Source organism: Mustela nigripes, chromosome 16 (genome assembly GCF_022355385.1).
Source record: "Mustela nigripes isolate SB6536 chromosome 16, MUSNIG.SB6536, whole genome shotgun sequence".
Lineage (NCBI taxonomy): Eukaryota > Metazoa > Chordata > Mammalia > Carnivora > Mustelidae > Mustela > Mustela nigripes.
Window position 1 is genome coordinate 47,025,975 of NC_081572.1, and position 21,608 is coordinate 47,047,582.

Below are 21,608 nucleotides of genomic sequence, written 5' to 3' on the forward strand. Positions count from 1 at the left end.
ATCTGTCGATGGACATTTAGGCTCTTTCCATAGTTCGGCTATTGTGTACATTTGCTGCTATAAACATTGGGGTGCAGGTGCCCCTTTGGATCACTATATTTGTATCTATTAGGTAAATACCCAGTAATGCAATTGCTAGGTCGTAGGTAGCTCTATTTTCAATGTGAGGAGGACCCTCCATACTGTTTTCCAGAGTGGCTGCACCAGCTTGCATTCCCACCAACAATGTAGGAGGGGTCCCCTTTCTCCACATCCTCGCCAACACCTGTCATTTCCTGACTGGTTAATTTTAGCTCTTCTGACTGGTATGAGGTGGTATCTCACTGTGGTTTTGATTTGTATTTCCCTGATGCTGAGTAATGTTCAGTACTTTTTCATGTGTCTGTTGGCCATTTGGATGTCTTCTTTGAAGAAAAGTCTGTTCATGTCCTCTGCCCATTTCTTGATTGGATTATTTGTTCTTTGGGTGTTGAGTTTGAGAAGTTCTTTATAGATTTTGAACACTATCCCTTTATCTGATATGTCATTTGCAAATACCTTCTCTCATTCTGTAGGTTCTCTTTTGGTTTTGTTGACTGTTTCTTTTGTGGTGCAAAAGGTTTTTGTCTGGATGAAGTCCCAATAGTTCATTTTTGCTTTTGTTTCCCTTGCCTTTGGAGACTGTCTGGCAAGAAGCTGCGGTGGCTGAGGCCATAGAAGTTGCTGTGTTCTGCTCCAGGATTTTTAGGGATTCCTGTCTACCATTTAGGTCTTTTATCTATATTGAATGTATTTTATGTACGCTGTATGGAAATGGTCCGGTTCCATTCTTCTGCATGTGGCTGTCCAGTTTTCCCAAACCATTTGTTGAGGAGACTGTCCTTTTTCCATTGGATATTCTTTCCTGTTTTGTCAAAGATTAGTTGACATTGGATATTCCATTGGATATTCTTTCCTGTTTTGTCAAAGATTAGTTGACCATAGAGTCCATTTCTGGGCTCTCTATTCTGCTCCACTGATCTATGTATCTGTTTTTGTGCCAGTACCATACGTCTTGATGATTACAGATTTTTTTTTTTAAGATTTTATTTATTTGACAGAGAGACAGAGATCACAAGTAGGCAGAGAGGCAGGCTGAGAGAGAGACAGGAAGGGAAGCAGGTTCCCTGCTGAGCCAAGAGCCCAATGCAGGGCTCGATCCCAGGACCCTGGGATCATGACCTGAGCCAAAGGCAGAGGCTTTAACCCACTGAGCCACCCAGGCGCCCCTGATTACAGTTTTCTAATAGAGCTTGAAGTTTGGAATTGTGATGCCACCAGCTTTGCTTTCCTTTTTCCACATTCTTCTGGCTCATTGGGGTCTTTTCTGGTTCCATATAAATTTTAGGATTATTTGTTCCAGCTCTGTGAAAAAAGTTGATGGTATTTTGAGAGGGATTGCACTGACTGTGTAGATTTCTCTAGGTTGCATAGGTATTTTAACAATATCATGGTGAGGATTTTTTTTTTTTATAAACATATAATGTATTTTTATCCCCAGGGGTACAGGTCTGTGAATCGCCAGGTTTACACACTTCCCAGCACTCACCATAGCACATACCCTTCTCAAAGTCCATAACCCCACCCCCCAGCAACCCTCAGTTTGTTTTGTGAGATTAAGAGTCACTTATGGTTTGTCTCCCTCCCAAACCCATCTTGTTTCATTCATTCTTCTCCTACCCCTTAACCCCCCATGTTGCATCTCCACTTTTTCATATCAGGGAGATCATATGAGAGTTGTCTTTCTCCGATTGACTTATTTTGCTAAGTGTGATACCTTCTAGTTCCATCACAGGTAGACTGTGTAGATTTCTCTAGGTTGCATAGGTATTTTAACAATATCATGGTGAGGATTTTTGAATTGTGTTCACTAGGGGCATCGCTCTATAATTCTCCTTTTTGGTGGGGTCTTCGGTTTGCAGATCAAGGTAGTGCTGGTCTCATATTTTTATGAGAAAGTTTTCCTTCCATTTTGATTTTTTGAAACAGCTTCAGAAGAATAGGTATTAATTCTTCTTTAAATGTTTGGTAGAATTCCCCTGGGAAGACTTCTGGCCCTGGGCCTCTGTTTTTTTTAGGAGATTTTTGATGACTGCTTCAGTCTCCTTGCTGGTTATGGGTCTAGTCAGGTTTTCTATTTCTTCCTGGTTCAGTTTTGGTAGTTTATATGTCTCTAGGAATGCATCCATTTCTTCCAGATTGTGACATATAGTTGCTCATAATATGTTCTTATAATTGATTGTATTTCTTCAGTGTTGGTTGTGATCTCCCCTCTTTCATTCATGATTTTATTTACTTGGGTCCTTTCTCTTTTCCTTTTGATAAGGCTGGCCCAAGGCTTATCAATCTTATTCTTTCAAAGAAACAGCTCCTAATTTCGTTTATCTGTTCTACTGTTCTTTTGGTTGTTATTTCATGATTTCGGCTCAAATCTTTATTATTTCTCTTCTCCTGCTGGGCTTAGGCTTTATTTGCTGTTCTTTCTCCAGCTCCCTTGGGTTTAGGGCTAGGTTGTGTGTTTGAGAACTTTCTTGTTTCTTAAGAAAGGCCTGTAGTGCTACATACTTCCCTCTTAGGACCGCCTTCGCTGCATCCCAAAGATTTCGAACAGTTGTGTTTTCATTTTCATTTGTTTCCATGAGTTTTTAAAATTCTTCTTTAATTTCCTGGTTGACCCATTCATTTTTTAGTAGGACGCTCTTTAGCCTCCATGTATTTGAGTTCAAATTTCTTCTTGTGATTGAGTTCCAGTTTCAAAGCATTGGGGTTGAAAATATGCAGGGAATGATCGCAATCTTTTGGTACCAGTTGAGACCTGATATGTGACCCAGTGTGTGATCTATTCTGTAGAATGTTCCATGTGCACTTGAGAAGAATGTGTATTCTGTTGCTTGGGATGGAATGTTCTGGATATATCTGCAATGTCCATCTGGTCCAGTGTGTCATTTAAAACCTTCATTTCCTTGTTGATCTTCTGCTTAGATGTTCTTCCATTTCAGTGAGCAGGATGTTAAAGCCCCCTACTATTATTGCATTATTGTTGATGTGTTTCTTTGAATTTGTTATTAATCGACTTATATAATTGGCTGCACCCATGTTAGGGGCACAAATATTTACAATTGAGATCTGGTTGGATAGACCTTTTAATTATGATACAGTGACCTTCCTCATCTCTTATTACAGTCTTTGGCTTAAAATCTATTTTGTCTGATATAAGGATTGCCACCCCAGATGTCTTTTGGTGTCCACTAGTATGATAAAGTGTTTTCCTCCCCCTCACCTTAAATCTGGAGGTGGCTTTGGGTCTAAAATGAGTGTCTTGCAGATGGCATATCAATGGGGCTTGCTTTTTAATCCAATCTGATATCCTGTGTCTTTTGGTCGGGGCATTTAGCCCATTTACATTTAGGGTAACTATTGAAAGATATGAACTGAGTGCCATTGTATTGCCTGTAAGTTGCCTGTTACTGTATATTGTCTCTGTTCCTTTCTGGTCTGTTACTTTTGGACTCTATCTTTGCTTAGAGGACCCCTTTCAATATTTCTTGTAGGGCTTGTTTGGTGATCACAAATTATTTTAGTTTCTGTTTGTCCTGGAAGATTTCTTCACTTCTTCTATTTTGAATGACATCCTAGCTGGATCACATATTCTTAGCTACCTATTTTTCTCATTTAGCACCCTGAATATATCATGTCCATCCTTTCTGTCCTGCCAGGTCTCCATGGATAGGTCTGCTGCCATCTAATCTTTCTACCCTTGTAGGTTACAAATCTCCTGCCCTGAGCTGCTTACAGGATTTTGTCTCTGAGATTTTTTTTTTAAGATTTTATTTATTTGACAGAGAGAGAGAAATCACAAGTAGGCAGAGAAGCAGGCAGAGACAGAGGGGGACAAAGGTTCCCTGCTGAGCAGAGAGCCTGACAAGGGGCTTGATCCCAGGACCCTGAGACCATGAACTGAGCCGAAGGCAGTGGCTTAACCCACTGAACCATCCAGGTGCCCCTGTCTCTGAGATTTGTAAGTTTCACTATTAGATAATGGGGTATTGACCAATTTTTTTTTTATTTTGAGGGGGGGGTTCTCTCTGCTTCTTGAATTTTGATACATCTCCTTCCCCAGATTAGGAAAGTTCTCTGCTATAATTTGCTCCAACATACCTTCTGTCCCTCTCTCTCTTTCTTCTTCTTCTGAGATCCCAATTATTCTAATATTGTTTCATGTTATGTTATCACTTATCTCTCCAATTCTCCCCATGTGATTTAGTAGTTATTTATCTCTCTTTTTCTCAGTTTCTTTATTCCCCATCATTTGGTCTTCCATATCACTAATTCTCTCTTCCGATTCATTTATCCTTGTAGTTAAAGCTTCCTTTTTTTTTTTTTTTTTTACTGCATCTCATTAACAGCTTTTTTTTAATTTGAACTTGTTAGATTTTTGTTCTTTCATTTCTCCAGAAGGGGATTCTCTAATGTCTTCTATGCTTTTTTCAAACCCAGGTACTATCTTTTTTTTTTTTTTTAGATTTTTTTTTTTTTTAATTTGGGGGGGGAGAGAGCACAAGCAGGAGGCACAGCAGGCAGAGGGAGAAGCAGGCTCCCTGCCAAGCAGAGAGCCCAATGCTGGACTCAATCCTGGGACCCTGGGATCACAACCCTTGCTGAAGGCAGATGCACAATGGACTGAAACACCCAGGCATCCCCCAGCCAGTACCTTTATAATCATTATTCCTGATTCTAGTTCCACCTCCTTACTTGTGTCCACATTGATTAGGTCCCTGGCAGTCAGTACTGCCTCTTATTCTCTTTTTTGAGGTGATATCTCTTTCAGTGTTCTCATAGATGGGTAAACTTAGTCTTGGATGGATGTTCTTTGCTGATCTTCTATGGGAGGGACCTGTTGCCATGATTCTCAAATGTCTTAGTCCAAGGGGGAACTGCTCTGCCCTTACCAGTGGCCAGGGTAAGTCATCTCTGGTTTTCTCTCAGGCACTTTTGTTCCCTGAACGCTTTCTGTAGAGCTCTGGAGGACAGAATGAAATGCAGGCCTCCCAGTCTCCAGCCGAAAGGGTCAAGAGCTCAGTACCCCACTCCTCAGTGCACCCTCAGAGAAAAGCAGTTAGTTCCCTCCTGTCTCCCTGGTCTCCTTACTGCACTCCCAAGCTCACCCGGCCTGTGACCAAGTATTTCTACCTCTGGTGCTTGGCCCCTTTTGGAGTCTCCAAACCCAGCAGATTCCTGCAGCATGCTCCCACGCCGCTCCTCCCCAGGGAGGAAGGAAGGGGTCTCCCCAGATCTGCCACTTGTAGGGTCCCTGCTCGAAGAGCAGTGGCCTGACTGTGCCTCAGATCATGGTTTAAGGTAACCCTGAGCTGAGAGACTTACACTTCAGCTCCGTCTCTGCAATACCTGGCAGCTCTGCCACACACAGACACCCTGGTATATCTGACCCCGCAAGGGCTGTCACTGTCCCCGCAAGGGCTCCCCCCCCCCCCGCCCCACTTAGCCTGTGGAGCAATGTCCCTCCATGGAGCAGACTTCTAAAAGTTCCAATTTTGTGCTCCGCTGCTCTATCACTTGCCAGGAGCTGGCCCTCCCCCCGCGATCTTTCTTTCCATGTATCACCTCAGATTCACTTCTCCACACATCCTACCTTCCAGAAAGTGATCAGTTTTCTATTTGTAGAGTTGCAGCTCTTTCTCTCTTCGATCGGTTGAGTTCTCAGGTGTTCAGAATGGTTTGATAAGCAATCTAGCAGAATCCGTGGGACTAGATGAAATTAAGGTCTCCTACTCCTCCACCATCTTATATAGCACTATTTTTTAAAAGCAAATTTTACCAAAATTCAGTGGAAAAAAAAAATCAAAGTGAAACTGAATTGGTGACTTGCAAGTGGATTTTCATCACAAAAGACATTATTGAATTGAAATATCCTTTAAGATAAAACGTTTTTTAAAAATTTATTTAAGAGGGGTGCCTGGGTGGCTCAGTCGTGGGGTATCTGCCTTCAGATCAGGTCATGATCCCAGGGTCCTGGGATTGAGCCCCACATTGGGCTTCCTGCTCAGTGGGAAGCCTGCTTCTCCCTCTCCTCCCCACTGTTTGTGGTTCATGCTCTTGCTGTCTGTCAAATATATAAATAAAATCTCTTAAAAAAATATTTAAAGAAAAGTTGGAGGCTTATTTATACCATAAATTTTAACCCTATTCAAGATATATATGTATCTTTTCAATTAGTGTTTTGCTCTGAGTAAATATCTAGCAGTGGTATCACTCGATCATATGGTATTTCTATTTTTATTCTTCTGGGAAACCTCCATACTATTTTCCACAGTGGATGCACCAGTTTGCAATCCCACCACGTGCCTGAGTGTTCCTTTTTCTTCTCATCCTCACCAACACTTGTTATCTCTAGTCTTTTTTATTCTAATCATTATGACCAGTGTCATGTGAGATCCTCATTGTGGTTTTGATTTACATTTCCCTGATAATCAGTGATGTTGGGCATCTTTTTTTTTTTTTTAAGATTTTATCTATTTATTTGAGAGAGAGAGAATGAGAGAGCAAGCATGAGAAGGGGGAGAGTCAGAGGGAGAAACAGACTCCCCACTGAGCAGGGAGCCCAAGGTGGGACTTGATCCCAGGACTCCAGGATCATGACCCGAGCCAAAGGCAGTCACTTAACCAACTGAGCCACCCAGGTGCCCAATGTTGGGCATCTTTTCACATGTTTGTTGGCCATCTGTATATCTTCCTTGGAAAAATGTGTATTCAAGTCCTTAGTCCATTTTTGGTTTTTTGATGTTTTTGTATAAATTCTTTATATATGTTAACCCCTTATTGGACATATCATTTGCAAATATCTTCTCCCATCCAGTAGGCTGCCTTTTTGTTTTGTTAATCATTTTCTTTGCTGTGTAGAAGCTTTTTATTTTGGTGTAGTTCCATTAGTTTATTTTTGCTTTTCTTTCCCTCACGCAAGGAGACATATCCAGAAATATGTTAAGGTTGATGTCCAAAAGATTACTGCCTATCTTTTCTTCTGGGATTTTTATGGTTTCAGTTTCTACTGAAACCAAAATCCATTTTGAGTTTATTTTTTGTCTGTGGTCTAAGTAAGTGGTCCTTTTTACATATGGTTTAGAATCATGTTATCAGGGCGCCTGGGTGGCTCAGTGGGTTAAGCCGCTGCCTTCGGCTCGGGTCATGATCTCAGGGTCCTGGGATCGAGTCCCGCATTGGGCTCTCTGCTCAGCAGGGAGCCTGCTTCCTCCTCTCTCTCTCTGCCTACTTGTAATCTCTCTCTGTCAAATAAATAAATAAAATCTTAAAAAAAAAAAAAAGAATCATGTTATCAAGTTTCATCCAACTTAGAGCATATATCAGAATTTCATTCCTTATTAGACTGAATAATATTCCATTGTGTGTATATACAACATTTTGTATATCTGTCTACCTGTTGACAGAACTTTGGGTTGCTTCCACCTTGCCTATTGGAAATTATGCTTCCATGAACATTGGCATAAACGTTACCTGTTTGATTCCCTGCTTTCAATTATTTTTCTATAACCAGAAGTGGAATTGCTGTATCATATGGTAATTTACATTTCATTCTAAAGACCACACATTCTATCTGCTGCAGTGGCTACGTTATTTTATATTCCTTTCAGCAATGCACAAGATTTCCATTCTTCGTACGTCCTTGCCAACACTTGGTTTTTTGTTATTTTTATAATGGCCATTGTAATTGGCGTTAAGTCTTGTGGTTTTAATTTGCCTTTTCCTAATGACAAAAAATGATGTAAAGAATATTCTCTTGTGTTGATTGGCCATTTATCTTTCACCGAAACATGTCTATTCAAGTCCTTTGACCATTTACGAATTGGGCTATTTGTTTTCTGCTGCTGTTGACGTGTAGAAATTCTTCATATATTCTGGACATTAATCTCCTTTGTATATAGGATTTACAAGTATTTTCTTCCACTCGGTGGGTTGCCTTTTCATTCTCTTGAAAGTATACTTTGATGTGTAAGAGTATTTAATTTTGATGAGACCCAGTCCATCTATCTTTTCTTTTGTTGCTTATTCTTTTGGTATCACATCCAAGAAATCATTGCCTAATCCACTATCATAAAGATTTTCCATGTTTGTTTGTTTACAGTTTTAGCTCTTATAACTAGGCTTTTATTTTTGCCCAATTTGAATTAATTTTGTCTATGGCGTTAGGTGAAAACCCAACTTCATTCTTTTTCATGCAGATTTCTGATCTTTCCAGCATCATTTATTCAAAAGACTGTCCTTTCCCCCATTGAACGGTCTTGGCTGTCTTGCTGAAAATCATTTGGCCATGTATGTATACATGCAAAAGTTTATTTGGGGTCTCAGTTCTCTCCTTTGGTCTTTATGTCTGCCTTTATGCCAGTGTCGCACAGTTTTGCCTCCTACATTTTTGTAGTAAGTTTTGAAATCAGGAAGTGTGAGACTTCCAACTTTGTTCTTTTTCAAGATGCTTTGGCTGTTTGGGTCCCTTGAAATTTCATGTGAATTTTATTATGGGTTTTTCTATTTCTGCAAAATGTCTTTGGGATTTTACTACATTGTATCTGTAGATCACTTTTAGTACTATCATCATCTTAACAGTATTAAGTTTCCATTCTGTAAACAAAGGATGTCTTTTCGATTTATTTGTCTTTAATATCTTTCAGCAATGTTTTATAGTCTTCAGTGTAGATTTTCTACCTCCCTGGTTAATTTACTCATAAATACTTTATCTTTTGGGGTTTTTAAAAAGATCTTATTTATTCATTAGACAGAGAGCACACAAGCAGGGGGAGAGGCAGAAGGAGAGGGAGAATCAGGCTCCCTGCTGAGCTGGGAGCCAAACGTGGGGCTCGATCCCAGGACCTTGAAATCATGACCTGAGCCAAAGGCAGGTGCTAAACCATCTGAGCCACCCAGGTGCCCTTATTTTATCCTTTTGATGCAATTGTATAATGGGATTGTCTTCCTACTTTCCTTTTTGGACTGTTCATGGCTAGTGTACAGATAGAGATACAACTGAGTATGTGTTTCTTTGTATCCTGCAACTTCGCCGAATTTATTGGGTCTAACAGTTTCATCGAATCTCGGGTTTTCTACACATAAGATTGTGTCATTAATGAACATAGATAATTTTACTTCTTCCTTTGAGGTCTGGGTGCTTTTAATTTCTTTTTCTTGCCTAATGCTTTGGGGCTAGACCTTGCTGTAGTGAATAGAACTATTCACTGTAGTGAATAGAACTGATGAAAGTGCGAATACTTGTCCTGTCCCTGATCTGCTGGGAAAAACTTTGGGTCTTTCATTCTTGACGTTGATTGTGAATTTTTCATAGAAGGCTTTCATTATGTTGAGGGCATGCCCTTCTGTTCCTAGTTTACTGTTTGTTTCTGAAGTCAGGGTGTGAATATAGATACAGTGGGATTAATTATTCTCTTTGTTACTCTTTCTATGTGCTTCCCCTATGCTCTCATTTTTTTCTCTTTCACTTTCTGCCTTCCCTGGTTTTAATTGTGCATTTTATATGATTCTATTTTCTCTCCTCTGCTGGCATAGCTATTATACTTTTCCTTAAGTTTTTAGTGGTAACCCTAGGGTTTGCAATATACGTTTACAATTAATCTCCCCCCCACCTTTTTTTTCTTTTTTAGGTAGAGAGGAGGGCAGAGGGAGAGAGAAAAATATCTCAAGCAGGCTCCACTCCTGGCACAGGGCTTGATCTTATGAACCCCAAGATCACGATCTGAGCCAAAATCAAGAGTCAAACCCTTAACTGACTGAGCCACACAGTCACCCCTCTAATTCCTCTTTAAAATAATACTTCATGAGTAGTGCAGATGCCTTATAACAGAGTATTCCCAATATTTCCCTCCCAACCCTTGTAATACTACCATCATTCATTTTAGTTATCCATAAGTTACAATAGCCAAATACATTGTTATTATTTTTAACAAACCTTTTCACCATTAGATAAATTAAGAATATTTTTTAAAAAGATCTAATTTTACCTTCATTTGTTTTCTAAGGCTCTTCCTTTTCTCATGTATATCCAAGTTTCTGATGTAGACCATGTTTCGTCCTTCTAAAGAACCTCTAACATTTCTTGCAAGTTGGGTATATGGTTGACAAATTTCCTCAAGTCTTATTCATCTGAGAAAGTCTTTATTTCCTTTTCACTTTTGAAGAATAATTTCCCTAGGTACAGATTTCTCATCTGATTTTTTACTTTCAATACTTTAAATATTCCACTCCACTCTCTTCTTGCGTGCACAGTTTCTCAAGAGAAGTCTGACATAATTCTTCTGCTTGCTCCATTAGGGGTACTGTTTTTCCCCCTCTGGCTTCAAGACTCTCTTCAATTTTCTGCAGCTTAAATATAATATATGTAGGTGTAGAGTTTTGGGTATTTATCTTACTTGGTGTTCTTTAAGTTGAATCCGTGGTTTGGTGTTTGGCATTATTTTGGAAAAGTCTCAGTTATTAACTTTAAATATGTCTTCTTCTATTTTTTTCCCCTCCTTCTGATACTCCCATTCACTGCATGTTACACCTTTTCTTATTTTTTTTTTTTAAGAATTTATTTATCCATTTGACAGAGATCACAAACAAGCAGAGAAGCAGGCAGAGAGAGAGAGAGGAGGAAGCAGGCTCCCTGCTGAGCAGAGAGCCTGACTCGGGACTCGATCCCAGGACCCTGAGACCATGACCCAAGCTGAAGGCAGAGGCTCAACCCACTGAGCCACCCAGGCGCTCTTCTTTTTCTTTCTTTCTTACTTTCTGTTTCTTCCTTTCTTCCTTCTTTAATTTCTCTTTCTTTTGCATGGTACACCTTTTCTAATTGTCCCACAGTTCTTGGATGTTCTTTTTTTCCTCCCACTCTTTTTCTCTTTGCATTTCATTTGGGAATGGCTATATCTGAATGCTTAAGTCCCCCCAAAGTCACATTTGATCCCAAATTCACGTTTAAGTCCTAATTCCCAAGGGTGATAGGATTAGGAAGTAGGGCCTTTGGGAAGTGAATGGATGGGATCAGTGTTCTAAAAGGGGCCCCAGAGAGATCCTTTGTCCCTCTACTTTTTGAGGACTCAATGAGAAGGCACTGGCTAGGAACCAGGAAAAAGGCCCTCAACAGGATGAGACCACACTGAATCTTGACCTTGGACTTCCCAGCCACCAGGACTGTGAGCAGTAAATCTCTGTTGCTTATAAGCTACTCATCTGTAGTATTTCACTATCACCCCCTGAACAGACTAAGACAGGAAGTTTCTATTGAAGTTTCTAAAAACTCACTGATTCTTTCACTGGTCATGTCCAGTCTATTTCACTGGTCATGTCTAGTCTGTTAAGTCTAATCATGCCCCACAAAAGGCACTTTTTTTTTTCTGTTATAGTATTTCTTATTTCTAACTTTTCATTTGGATACTTTGACTCTCTCTCTCTCTCTGATTTACATGACCCATCTGTTTTTGCTCGTTGTCCACTTTTCCCATTAAACCCTTAACATATCAATCCTAGTTATTTAAAATTTCCGTCTGATCATCCCCAAATCTCTCCCATATCTGAGTCTGGTCTGATGCTTGCTTTGTCTCTCCAAACTGTTTTGCCTTTAAGCAGGCCTTGTAATGAACTACCTGTGGGAAGCTAGCCTGATGAACTGGATAAAAGGAACCGAGGTCAACAGGTTTCTGATGTGAGGATTTATGTTTATTTACCTGAGGCATAAGCTGTCTATAGTTTTTGTGACTATAGCTGCCAGGGGCTAAAATTTCCCCTGATGTCTGCTGATTTTTGTCTCTCCTTGTCTTTTGGCTTTGCTAGAGTTAAGTAAGGTTTGAGATGTATCATTCTTTCCATTGTAATTTCTTGGTATTATACAGGAGCTAAACTGACGTGATGGTAAGGTGCGGCAGAGGGAAGTGTTCCGTAGTTCAGTGATAAGGTCTCACTCAAATCTTTTAAAGGGCCTGTGTGTCTCTGGACTGTGCCTACTCTTCCTGAATGATTCTGCTTCCCTCTATCCCCTAGGATGACAGAAGGATACAGGGGTCTACATGGGTATTTCACTTCTCCTTGTGGAAGGCTGGCAGGGCTGGAGTTTACTTCTTTCCCTCCCACCAGTTTAGGTTCTGATAAAACCCAACGTAGTTGGCCTCTAGTAAGTTTCCCTTGAAGGTAGGCTTTGGTTGAACAGCACAGAATGCCCTGGGCATATTTTTTAATGGTTCCATTTCCCTCACCTTCTACAGAAGCATGGAAGGATTTTTCTCTGATCTACACTCTGAGAACCTGATGGGGCCCTGAAGATGAAATTCATGGGATTTTATGGGGCTCACCTAAGACGAAACCCCCTTGGAATTTTTAACTCTTCAGCTTGTCTGCATTAAGCCTCCAGCAACTAGTCAGTTTCAGTTCCAGTTTTCCTGTTCCTGGCTCCAGCCACCTCTGCTCGGGTAAGCTGTATCTGTCCATCTCTTCAGCTTCTGGTGGAGAAGTTATCTTTGTGACCTCAGTTCTCTGAGGGATCTAGCAAGAGGAGTTAATGGTTCGGTCAGCTGTTCTCCTTTTGTTACTGTGACATCCAAGTGCCCAAGGTTTCTGATCAAGAGCTTCTAAAGCCCTTGAGATTTCCTGAGGTGAGAGGAGCATCTTTTGTTATGCATGATGAGGCCTTTTAACCTTGCCCAAGCTTATGCTAAGAAAGTCATTCTTGATGGGCCCCTGGATAACTTCTGGATGGGGAATGGTCAGGTCCGCTGAAAGACCAACATGAGATTAGAGGGTTGGGACTTGCTGCCCCGCCCCCCCAACCTCCAGCAAGGGGAGAGTGACTGGAGAGGAGTCCAATCACCAATGGCCAGTGGCTCAAATCAATCACACTCTCTAATGGAACCTTCAAAAAAGCCTCTAAGCAACAGGATTTGTAGCGCTTCTGGACTGGTGAGCACATGGGGAAGCCGGGGAGGGTGACCTGCCCAGAAGGAGCGTGGGACCTCTGAGCATCATCACCCCTTGTCACTTCCCCTGTGCATCCCTTCCATTGAGCTCTTCCTGAGTTGTATCCATCATAATAAAACAGTAGCCATATGTCAAGCATCTTCCCAAGTCCTGTGAGCTATTCTAGCAAATTGTCGAATCCAAGAATGGGGCCCCTGGGATCAAGTCCCACATCAGGCTCCTTGCTTGGCAGGGAGTCTGCTTCTCCCTCTGCCTCTGCCTGTGGTCGCTCTCTCTCCCTCTCTCACACAAATAAATAAAAAATCTTAAAAAAAAAAAAACGATAGTTTAAAAACAAACAACAAAATCACAAATGTACTAAATGTACAAAATGCTACTGAATTATATACTTCAACTGGTTAATTTTATGTTATGTGAATTTTAGCTCCAAGGTTTTCCTGGAATGTTTCATTCTAGAGCTTCCTATTATAGATCATGGTTGCAGTATTTGGGGTTATCCCTTTGAGGATGTAAGTCCTCTTTATCCTATAAAGTCTCGGTTTCTTTTCAGTTGCCTTCTTGTATTACTGTTTTTTCACAGCTGTCTGGTCATCCTAGGCTTGTTCTCATTTCTGAAAAAGAGATGAAAAGCCAATGGGTACACAAGTCACTTGGTGGGCTTTGTGGAGGGGATCCCCAATATTAGGGTTTGTTTGTTTTTAGTATTCTCTATTTGGATTGCTCAAACTCCCCATAAAGGCTTTAAAACCCTGCTGGGAGAGGGCCACATTTGGGGAGCTAAGCAGCAGAAGACAACACAGATTGATTCTTTAATACAACAGTTGCCACAAAAATGTGTTTGAAGGTCCAAAACTAAAAGTTAGCATTTCGATAGCTTTTATAGCCTCAAATATCATTAGCACGCATTTTCAGTTTTAAGGTGTTTAATTTTATAAAAGCTTGTATGGCCATACCTGAGATAGGACTTGAACAGGCACTTAATACATACCCACTGGTAAGAGTAAATACACTAACAGAGAAATACAAACAAAGCTGGTTCAGCAATCAGTTTTACAGGGCAATGAACTTTCCTGAAAGAGGGAAGACATTCAACATAAGAGCACAGAACACTTCCAGCAGGGACAATCAAATTTACAGATTTACAATGATATAGTTTACATGATATAGTTTACATGATATAGTTAATGTCTGGGAGAAACTTAGAATTCCACCTCTGGCCTTGATCTCCACGAAGACAGTGCAGATTCTTGGGACAACTAAGACGGCATGGAACGATCATGTCTAGTCTGTGGGCTGGTGCTAAGCTTCTATTTTAGCCACGGTCATTGAAGACCCTTACTAAAATGCCTGCTAAAAGAACGGCGACAGCGACAGCTAGAGCTATTCCACGATAGAAAATCAACTGTCTTCCTGTCAGGACATCCCCGATGGTTGAAACGGTGTACTGGCTGCTTTCGTCTAGGACCATTAGTTGGAAGGTCTGGCTCTCGGGTGTGAGGACTTCAGGCAGAACTACTCCATCAGTTACTTCTTTCTCCAAGACAGGTAGATCTGATGGCAGAGGACAGTGGCGTATATATACCCTTATGTACAGGGTTCAGTAAAGAGCTATTATGGGAAGTTCCCTAAGGACACGCTCAGCAATGACCATCAATTATTGGCTGGTATTATGTGAAACTACATTGAGAACATTTCACAGGAGAACCCAGTGTTGATCTCCCAATTAGTAGGGCAGGGACAAGATTATTACGCAAGAGAGCAGGATCTCATAACTAATTAACTGTGGCTACACTAAGTTTCGGCCTCATGAGGCAGATCAAGGCCACTACACTGTGCTCTGTTACCTGCTGGTGACGGCGTGGTCTCTTTGATCCCCTTCAGCCCAGCTCGGACCTGTGCCTGAAAACAAGCATCACAGAAGCCAATGAAGTGTACATCAAGTTGGGCGAGTATTCTCTTGTTAAAATTTCACCCGAGCTACCGATGGAACCACTCCTAATGAGCTCTAACATTGGGGCGCCCGGGTGGCTCAGTCGGTTAAGCATCTGCCCACGGCTCAGGGCATGATCCTGGGGTCCTGGGATGGAGTCCCGCATTGGGCTCGCTACCCAGTGGGGAGTCTGCTTCTCCCTCTGCCCCTCCCCCTGCTCGTGCTCCTCTCCTGCTCCCTCTCTCTCAGATAAATAATCTTTAAAAAAAAAAAAAGAGCTCTAACATCTAGCACCGTCTTTTCTGGTCCTGAAAACACCAATGACCATAGAATGTGATGGACACATAGATGTAATGGACAACCACTATTCTCCCCAGTGCTCAGCTCACAATCATAATGTAAAAGGCAACTTGTGCCTATAGTTGCAAATTTCATATTTTTCTTGCACTGCACATTTCAGTGTTCCTAAGCCCTGCTATAAGAAATAAAGTCTAAAGACGAATGGTGTTATCATATAAAGGACGGTTTATGGCCTAGCTGAATGTCCAGTACTACTTCCTCCTTCCATTCATCACACTAAGGTAGGAAAGATGCCATACATCACAAGTAGGAAAACCAAAGGCATGTGAACCTGGGGGACAGGACACAAAATTGAAGCAGGGGTGCTTTGTGCACTAAATTCAGCCCCTGTCTCCCTATCAGTAACACATCCCCTACCCCAACCTGTCATCCATCTCATCTTGACAATAAACACAGCTTACAAGTCACACCCAGAGAGGCCCATACAGTCGAGATCCCGTTCCTCTACCCGGAGGTTATGGCTCTTCCCCCAAGCATTCCTCACTGATCACAGATCCTCAGCACGCTGCCTTTTAGGAAAACGTGGACCAAAAATGTTTCTAAAAAGAGGCCTAGGGGCGCCTGGGTGGCTCAGTGGGTTAAAGCCTCTGCCTTCGGCTCGGGTCTTGATCCCAGGGTCCTGGGACTGAGTCCCGCATCGGGCTCTCTGGTTGGCGGAGAGCCTGCTTCTTCCTCTCTCTGCCTGCCTCTGACTCCTTGTGATCTCTCTCTCTCTGTCAAATTAAAAAAATAAAAATAAAAAAACAGAGGTCTAAACACAGATAAGTCTGTATAATCAGGATTAAAAAACTACTATTTTTATACTAAAACGGAAAAATATTTTCCAAGCTAATTCCTCATTTGTTGTTGAACCCTAGTAAGTAGATACTGAACTCATGGAACAAAGAAGAAAACATGTTGAAACGTGCTGTCTTTCTACCCTGAACTCACATTAGACAATTGCCATGAAATGAAGCAGTCATGCTGCCAATGGCCACCTTAGCATTTGACCTTCAGGTTCCTCACAGAGCCACGGGACCGAGAAAGAGCCACCCTTCTAGAAGATGCTATTACCTGCTCGGCAGCTCTCTTCCAATTCGTCCGGCAGATGAGCACCAGATAGAAAAGGGCTTGAAAGAAAACACAGATGATCAATCCAGACCAGAGACCTATGGATACAGGATGAGAATCATGGCTTAGGTGTTCTTCCATGATGTTCTGTCATCGTTCACATTCTTCCAAGACAACTTCAGCTAAAATAACTTCCTGTGGTGCTTGGATGGCTCAGTGGGTTAAAGCCTCTGCCTTCGCCTCAGGTCATGATCTCAGGGTCCTGGGATCGAGCCCTGCATCAGGCCCTTTGCTTGGTGGGAAGCCTGCTTCTCCCCTCTCTCTCTGCCTGCCTCTCTGCCTACTTGTGATCTCTCTCTGTCAAATAAATAAATAAATAAAATCTTTAAAAAATGAAATAAAATAACTACCTTAAAAATTTACAGAAGTATAGACTGGCACTCAAGTTTACACTGATCGATCACGGCAGTCACTCTGGCAATAAACAGTCAAAACAACACAGAACTGTTGGCTGCTTATACGCTGATTTAACAAATATGTACTGGCTGCTTTGTGGCAGGTCGGGTTTTGAGGACTGGCCACACAGAGTGGGACAGGCTGGCGAGATCTGAGCCCTCCTAGAGCTTACATACTACTAGGGGAGACAGAAAACAGGCAAGGCTGCAAACGTGCCGGCTGGAAGGGTGAGAAGGGCCACGGAAACCACTGAACAGAGCGCCGCAACAGTGACCCACAGCCCAGAGTCCACGAGAAGGGCAGCAGCTCTCACTATGGGGGGGAGGGGAAGTGGCTGTGACAGCTCCAGGACAGGCCCGGCCGGTAGAGGCAGGAGAAGGCCCAGGCCCAGGGGGAAACCAACTGTGGTGTGGACAAGTTTACTGAGAATATAAATGGATCCTTTCAAAAAAAAGAAAAAGATGAAAACAATGCCTATTAACCTATGAAACTATTTAAGCTAGTTAAATGTCCATTACATACCAAAGTGGATGTAAAATATCCACTTGTATGTCAATAGTTCCGCTACAAAGCTGGCTGCTTTGGTGAGAGATAGAATCTGTCAGAGATTGTCAATTAGTCCATTCATTCATTCATTCATTCATTCCACGTCCGGGGTGCCACACTGGCAAAGGCACATGGACGCCAGTCCGATGTGGATTCCTCATAATGAAACAAAACTGGAATTTAAGCAAACTCCTCAGAATTAAACAAAACTTCTCTTCCGTTCAGAAGCAGGTGGACTGACATCCCTTTGAGGGAGTGATTCTATTTCTAGGAATCCATCCTGAGGGAAGAGTCAGGGAACTTAGTGATTCACACACCTGGGAGGCTCAGCACAATCTTATTTATAAAGAGAAGCAATTTATTTATTTATTTACATACTTATTTAATATTTTATTTATTTGGCAGAGAGAGAGCATAAGCAGGGGGCTGCAGAGGAGGGAGAAGCCAGGCTCCCCGCCGGGCGGGGAGCCTGCTTCTCCCTCTCTCTCTGTAGCTCCCTCTGCTGTTCTCTCTGTCCCTCTCTGTCAAATAAATAAAATCTTAAAAAATACATAAATAACGAGAAGCAATTTAAATGTCCACTGTCAGGGAAGCACTGAAGAAATGATACAAGGGAGTAATGTAGAGGTACTAAAAACCATGTCTTTAACATCGAATGGGAGGAAATTATATAGTCAGTATAACCCTACATCTGTGAATAATAGAAAAAAGACTAGCATAAAATACATTGAATGCCTCTGCTGTTCTAGCTCAGTAGGGTAACTAAATATAATTTAATTTTCTGTGTGTTTAAGCATTTCCCCAAATTTCCATACCATTAAAGTAAAATTTTAATAATTTAAAAGGACTTTTGAACAAATCTGAGCACCTACTAAGTACGATGGTAAAAAGCCTCTTAGTGAACAAAGAGAGGGAAATCTGCTTATTCTAAAGAAGCGTTAGATTCTACTAAGAGAGAGGTTTTAGCGTTTTTTTAAGTGAAGGAGAATTATAAAACCTTAGCAGCTTATTGAGGAGGACAGGGGCTCTCCCAATTTAGGTAAACAGTATATCCCAGGGGTTTAGGGCAGTGTTTGATAGCACTACGAGACAGTAATAAACATTTGGCAGGTGTGTGTCCCAAACAGAGAATGACAAAGCCCAGCTTGACATTAATCAGCCACACAAAGGCCCCCAGGCAGGAGAAGAGAGATGACATTGAAGATAGTTATTCTTTAGGCCACCAAGTAATGTTTCCTAAAAAGTCAAGGTAAGAAACTAAGCACCTGTCTATGTGGACACTGGAAGGCTCTTATGACAACTGCAAGATTAAAATTTCACAGAGAACTGGGGTAGATTCAAAATTTTTACATGGAAAAACGTACTGATTGGATGCAGAACTAAACCTACTTGACTACATTCTACGGCATTTAGTAAGTCCTCTAATTAGACTATTTTTTCACTAAAAAAATAAAATTCAGGGCACTTGGGTGGCTCAGTGGGTTAAGCCTCTGCCTTCGGCTTGGGTCATAATCCCAGGGTCCTGGGATCCAGTCCCACATCAGGCTTTCTGCTCAGCAGGAAGCCTGCTTCCTCCTCTCTCTCTCTCTCTCTTTCTCTCTCTCTCTGCCTGCCTCTCTGCCTACTTGTGATCTCTGTCTGTCAAATAAATAAATAAATAAAATCTTTTAAAAAAATGGTGTTGGGGAAACTGTATAGCCACATGAAAAAGAATGAAACTAAACCACTTTTTTATACCATATACAAAAATTAACTTAAAATGGAGTACAGACCTAAATGTGAAACCCCCAAACCATAAAACTCCCAAAAGAAAACATAAGCAGTAATCTCTTAGACATATTTATGGATGTATCTCCTCAGGCAAGGAAAACAAAAACAAAAAACTATTGGGACTACACCAAAATAAAAAGCTTTCACACAGCAAAGGAAACCATCAAAAAGCCAAATAGGCAATCTACCTTTGGGAGACTGGGAGAAGATATTTGCAAATGATGTATCTGATGAGGGGTTAATACCCAAAATATATATAAAAAGAAGTCATATAACTCAACTCCAAAAAACAATCTGATTAAGAAATGGTCAGAGAACCTAAATCAACATTTTTTCCAAAGACTTACAGATGGCTAACAGACATGTGAAAATATCACTAATCAACAGGGAAATGCAAATCAAAGTTATCAGATATCACCTCACACCAGTGAGAGTGGCTAGTACAAGAAAGACAAGAAATAAAAAGGGTTTTCAAAGATATGAAGAAAAGAGAACCTTGAGGAACCTGGGTGGCTCAGTCGGTTAAGCACCTGCTTTTGGCTCAGGTTGTGATCCCAGGGTCCAGAATCAAGCCCCACATCAGGCTTCCTGCTCAGCGAGGTGCCTGCTTCTCCCTTTCCCTCTGCCCCTTCCCCTACTCATGCACGCACTCTCTCTCTCAGTCTCAAATAAATAAATACAAATCTTAAATAAAAAAGGGGGGAACCTCATACTCTGTGGATGGGAATGTGGGTGTGTGTAGCCACTTAGGGAAATAGTATGAAGGTTCCTCAAAGAAATTAAAGGAGGGGCGCATGGGTGTCTCAGTGGGTTGAGCCTCTGCCTTGGGCCCAGGTCATGATCTCAGGGTCCTGGGATGGAGCCCCGCGTCAGGCTCTCTGCTCAGCGGGGAGCCTGCTCCCCCTCACCTCTTTCTCTGCCTGCTGCTCTGCCTACTCATGATCCCTCTGTCTCTCTCTGTTGAATAAATAAATAAAATCTTTTTTAAAAAAAAGAAATAAAAGTAGAACTACGACATGATCCAACAATCCTGCTTCTGGGTATTTACCCAAAGGAAATGAAAATACTATTTCAAAAAGATATATATAGATAGATGGATAAATACATATACATATACATTCATCCCTATATTTATTACAGCATTGTCGATAATAACCAAGATATGGAAGCAACCCAGTGTCCATCAATAGATGGATGGATAAGGAAAATGTGGTCCATATATGCAACGGAAAATTATTCAGTCATTAAAAAGAATGAAATCTTGCCATTTGCAACAGCATGGATAGAGCAAGAGTAATTAATGCAAAGCAAGATAAGTCAGTCAAAGACAAATACCATATGGTTTCACTCAAATGCGGAACTTAAGAAACAAAACAAAGAAGCAAAGGAAAAAAAGAGAGACAAACTAAGAAAGTAACCCTTAACTAAAAGAACTAAGATGGGGGATATTGGGGGAAAGAGGGAACTAGGTGATGGGGATTAAAGAGGACACTTATCTTGATAAAATAAAATGTAAAAAATTAGAAATGGAGAAAAATTATTTCTAATTACATATGACATGATCCTATATATAGAAAATCTTTTTAAAAATCCACACATTAAAAAATACTACAGCTAACAAATTCCATAAACTTAGATCAACACGCAAAAATCAGTTGTATTTTAATATGCCATAACAGTCTGAAAAGGAAATTAAGAAAATAATTCTATTCACAATTGTATCCAAAAGAATAAAATATCTAGGAATAAATCTAACCAAGGAAATGGATAACATGGAAAATTACAAAACATTGACTGGAAGAAGTTAAAGACCTAAATAAATGGAAAGACATTCTGTGTTCATGGATTGGAGGACTTATTATTGTTAAGATTCCATTATTTTCTCCTAAGCAATGTACAGATTCAATCTAGATAAAAATTCTAATTTTTTTGGTGCAAAAATGGAAAACCTGACCCTCAAGTTCATATGGAATTCCAAGAATCCTCAAATAGCCAAAACAAAATTTAAAAAGAATACAGCTGGCAGGCTTACACTCCTTGATCTCAAAAATTATTTTGCAGCTACAGTAATCAAAACAGAGTGGTGCTGGTACAAGCCAGACATAGACACTAGTGGAGTAGAAGAGAGAGTCCAGAAATAAGCTCATACATCTATGGCCAACTAATTTTCAACAAGTGTGCCAAGATCATTCAGTGGGGAAAGAATGTTTTTCAATAAATGGTGTTCGCTTCACCTAGGTAATTCATCATGTTTCAGGTCTGAGGCTAATGCAGGACTACCTTAGGTAAGTTCCTTCTGGTAACTCTGTACTCCAACTTATGATAGGTGCTCACAGGGCCAAGGTCTTCTCTCCTGCTGTACTGAACCCAAATGCTGTACTGAACTGGGTAATTAATTAATCCTGGCCTCATCCTGAGGGCACAGATCATGTCTACTTTGTTCAAGACTGCATTTCCAGTGTTGTACACAGGAAAATAAGGCTGCTTT

The 21,608-nt window shown here is 41.0% G+C and overlaps 1 protein-coding gene across 3 annotated transcripts in view; it reads right to left on the reverse strand.

Annotated features, from left to right (window-relative positions):
- Positions 1-13,935: 13,935 nt before the first annotated feature.
- LOC132003314 (multidrug and toxin extrusion protein 2) overlaps positions 13,936-21,608 on the reverse strand; it is a 66,970-nt gene continuing 59,297 nt past the window's right edge. For 2 of the 3 annotated variants that reach the window (XM_059378669.1, XM_059378671.1), the window contains 3 exons: positions 16,352-16,446; positions 14,853-14,907; positions 13,936-14,559 (listed from right to left, as the gene is read on the reverse strand). In XM_059378669.1, coding sequence (XP_059234652.1) covers positions 14,321-14,559; positions 14,853-14,907; positions 16,352-16,446 — 389 coding nt within the window. In that variant the 3' untranslated portion in view covers positions 13,936-14,320. The remainder of the gene's footprint in view (positions 14,560-14,852; positions 14,908-16,351; positions 16,447-21,608) is intronic. The other variant, XM_059378670.1, reaches the window with a different exon arrangement.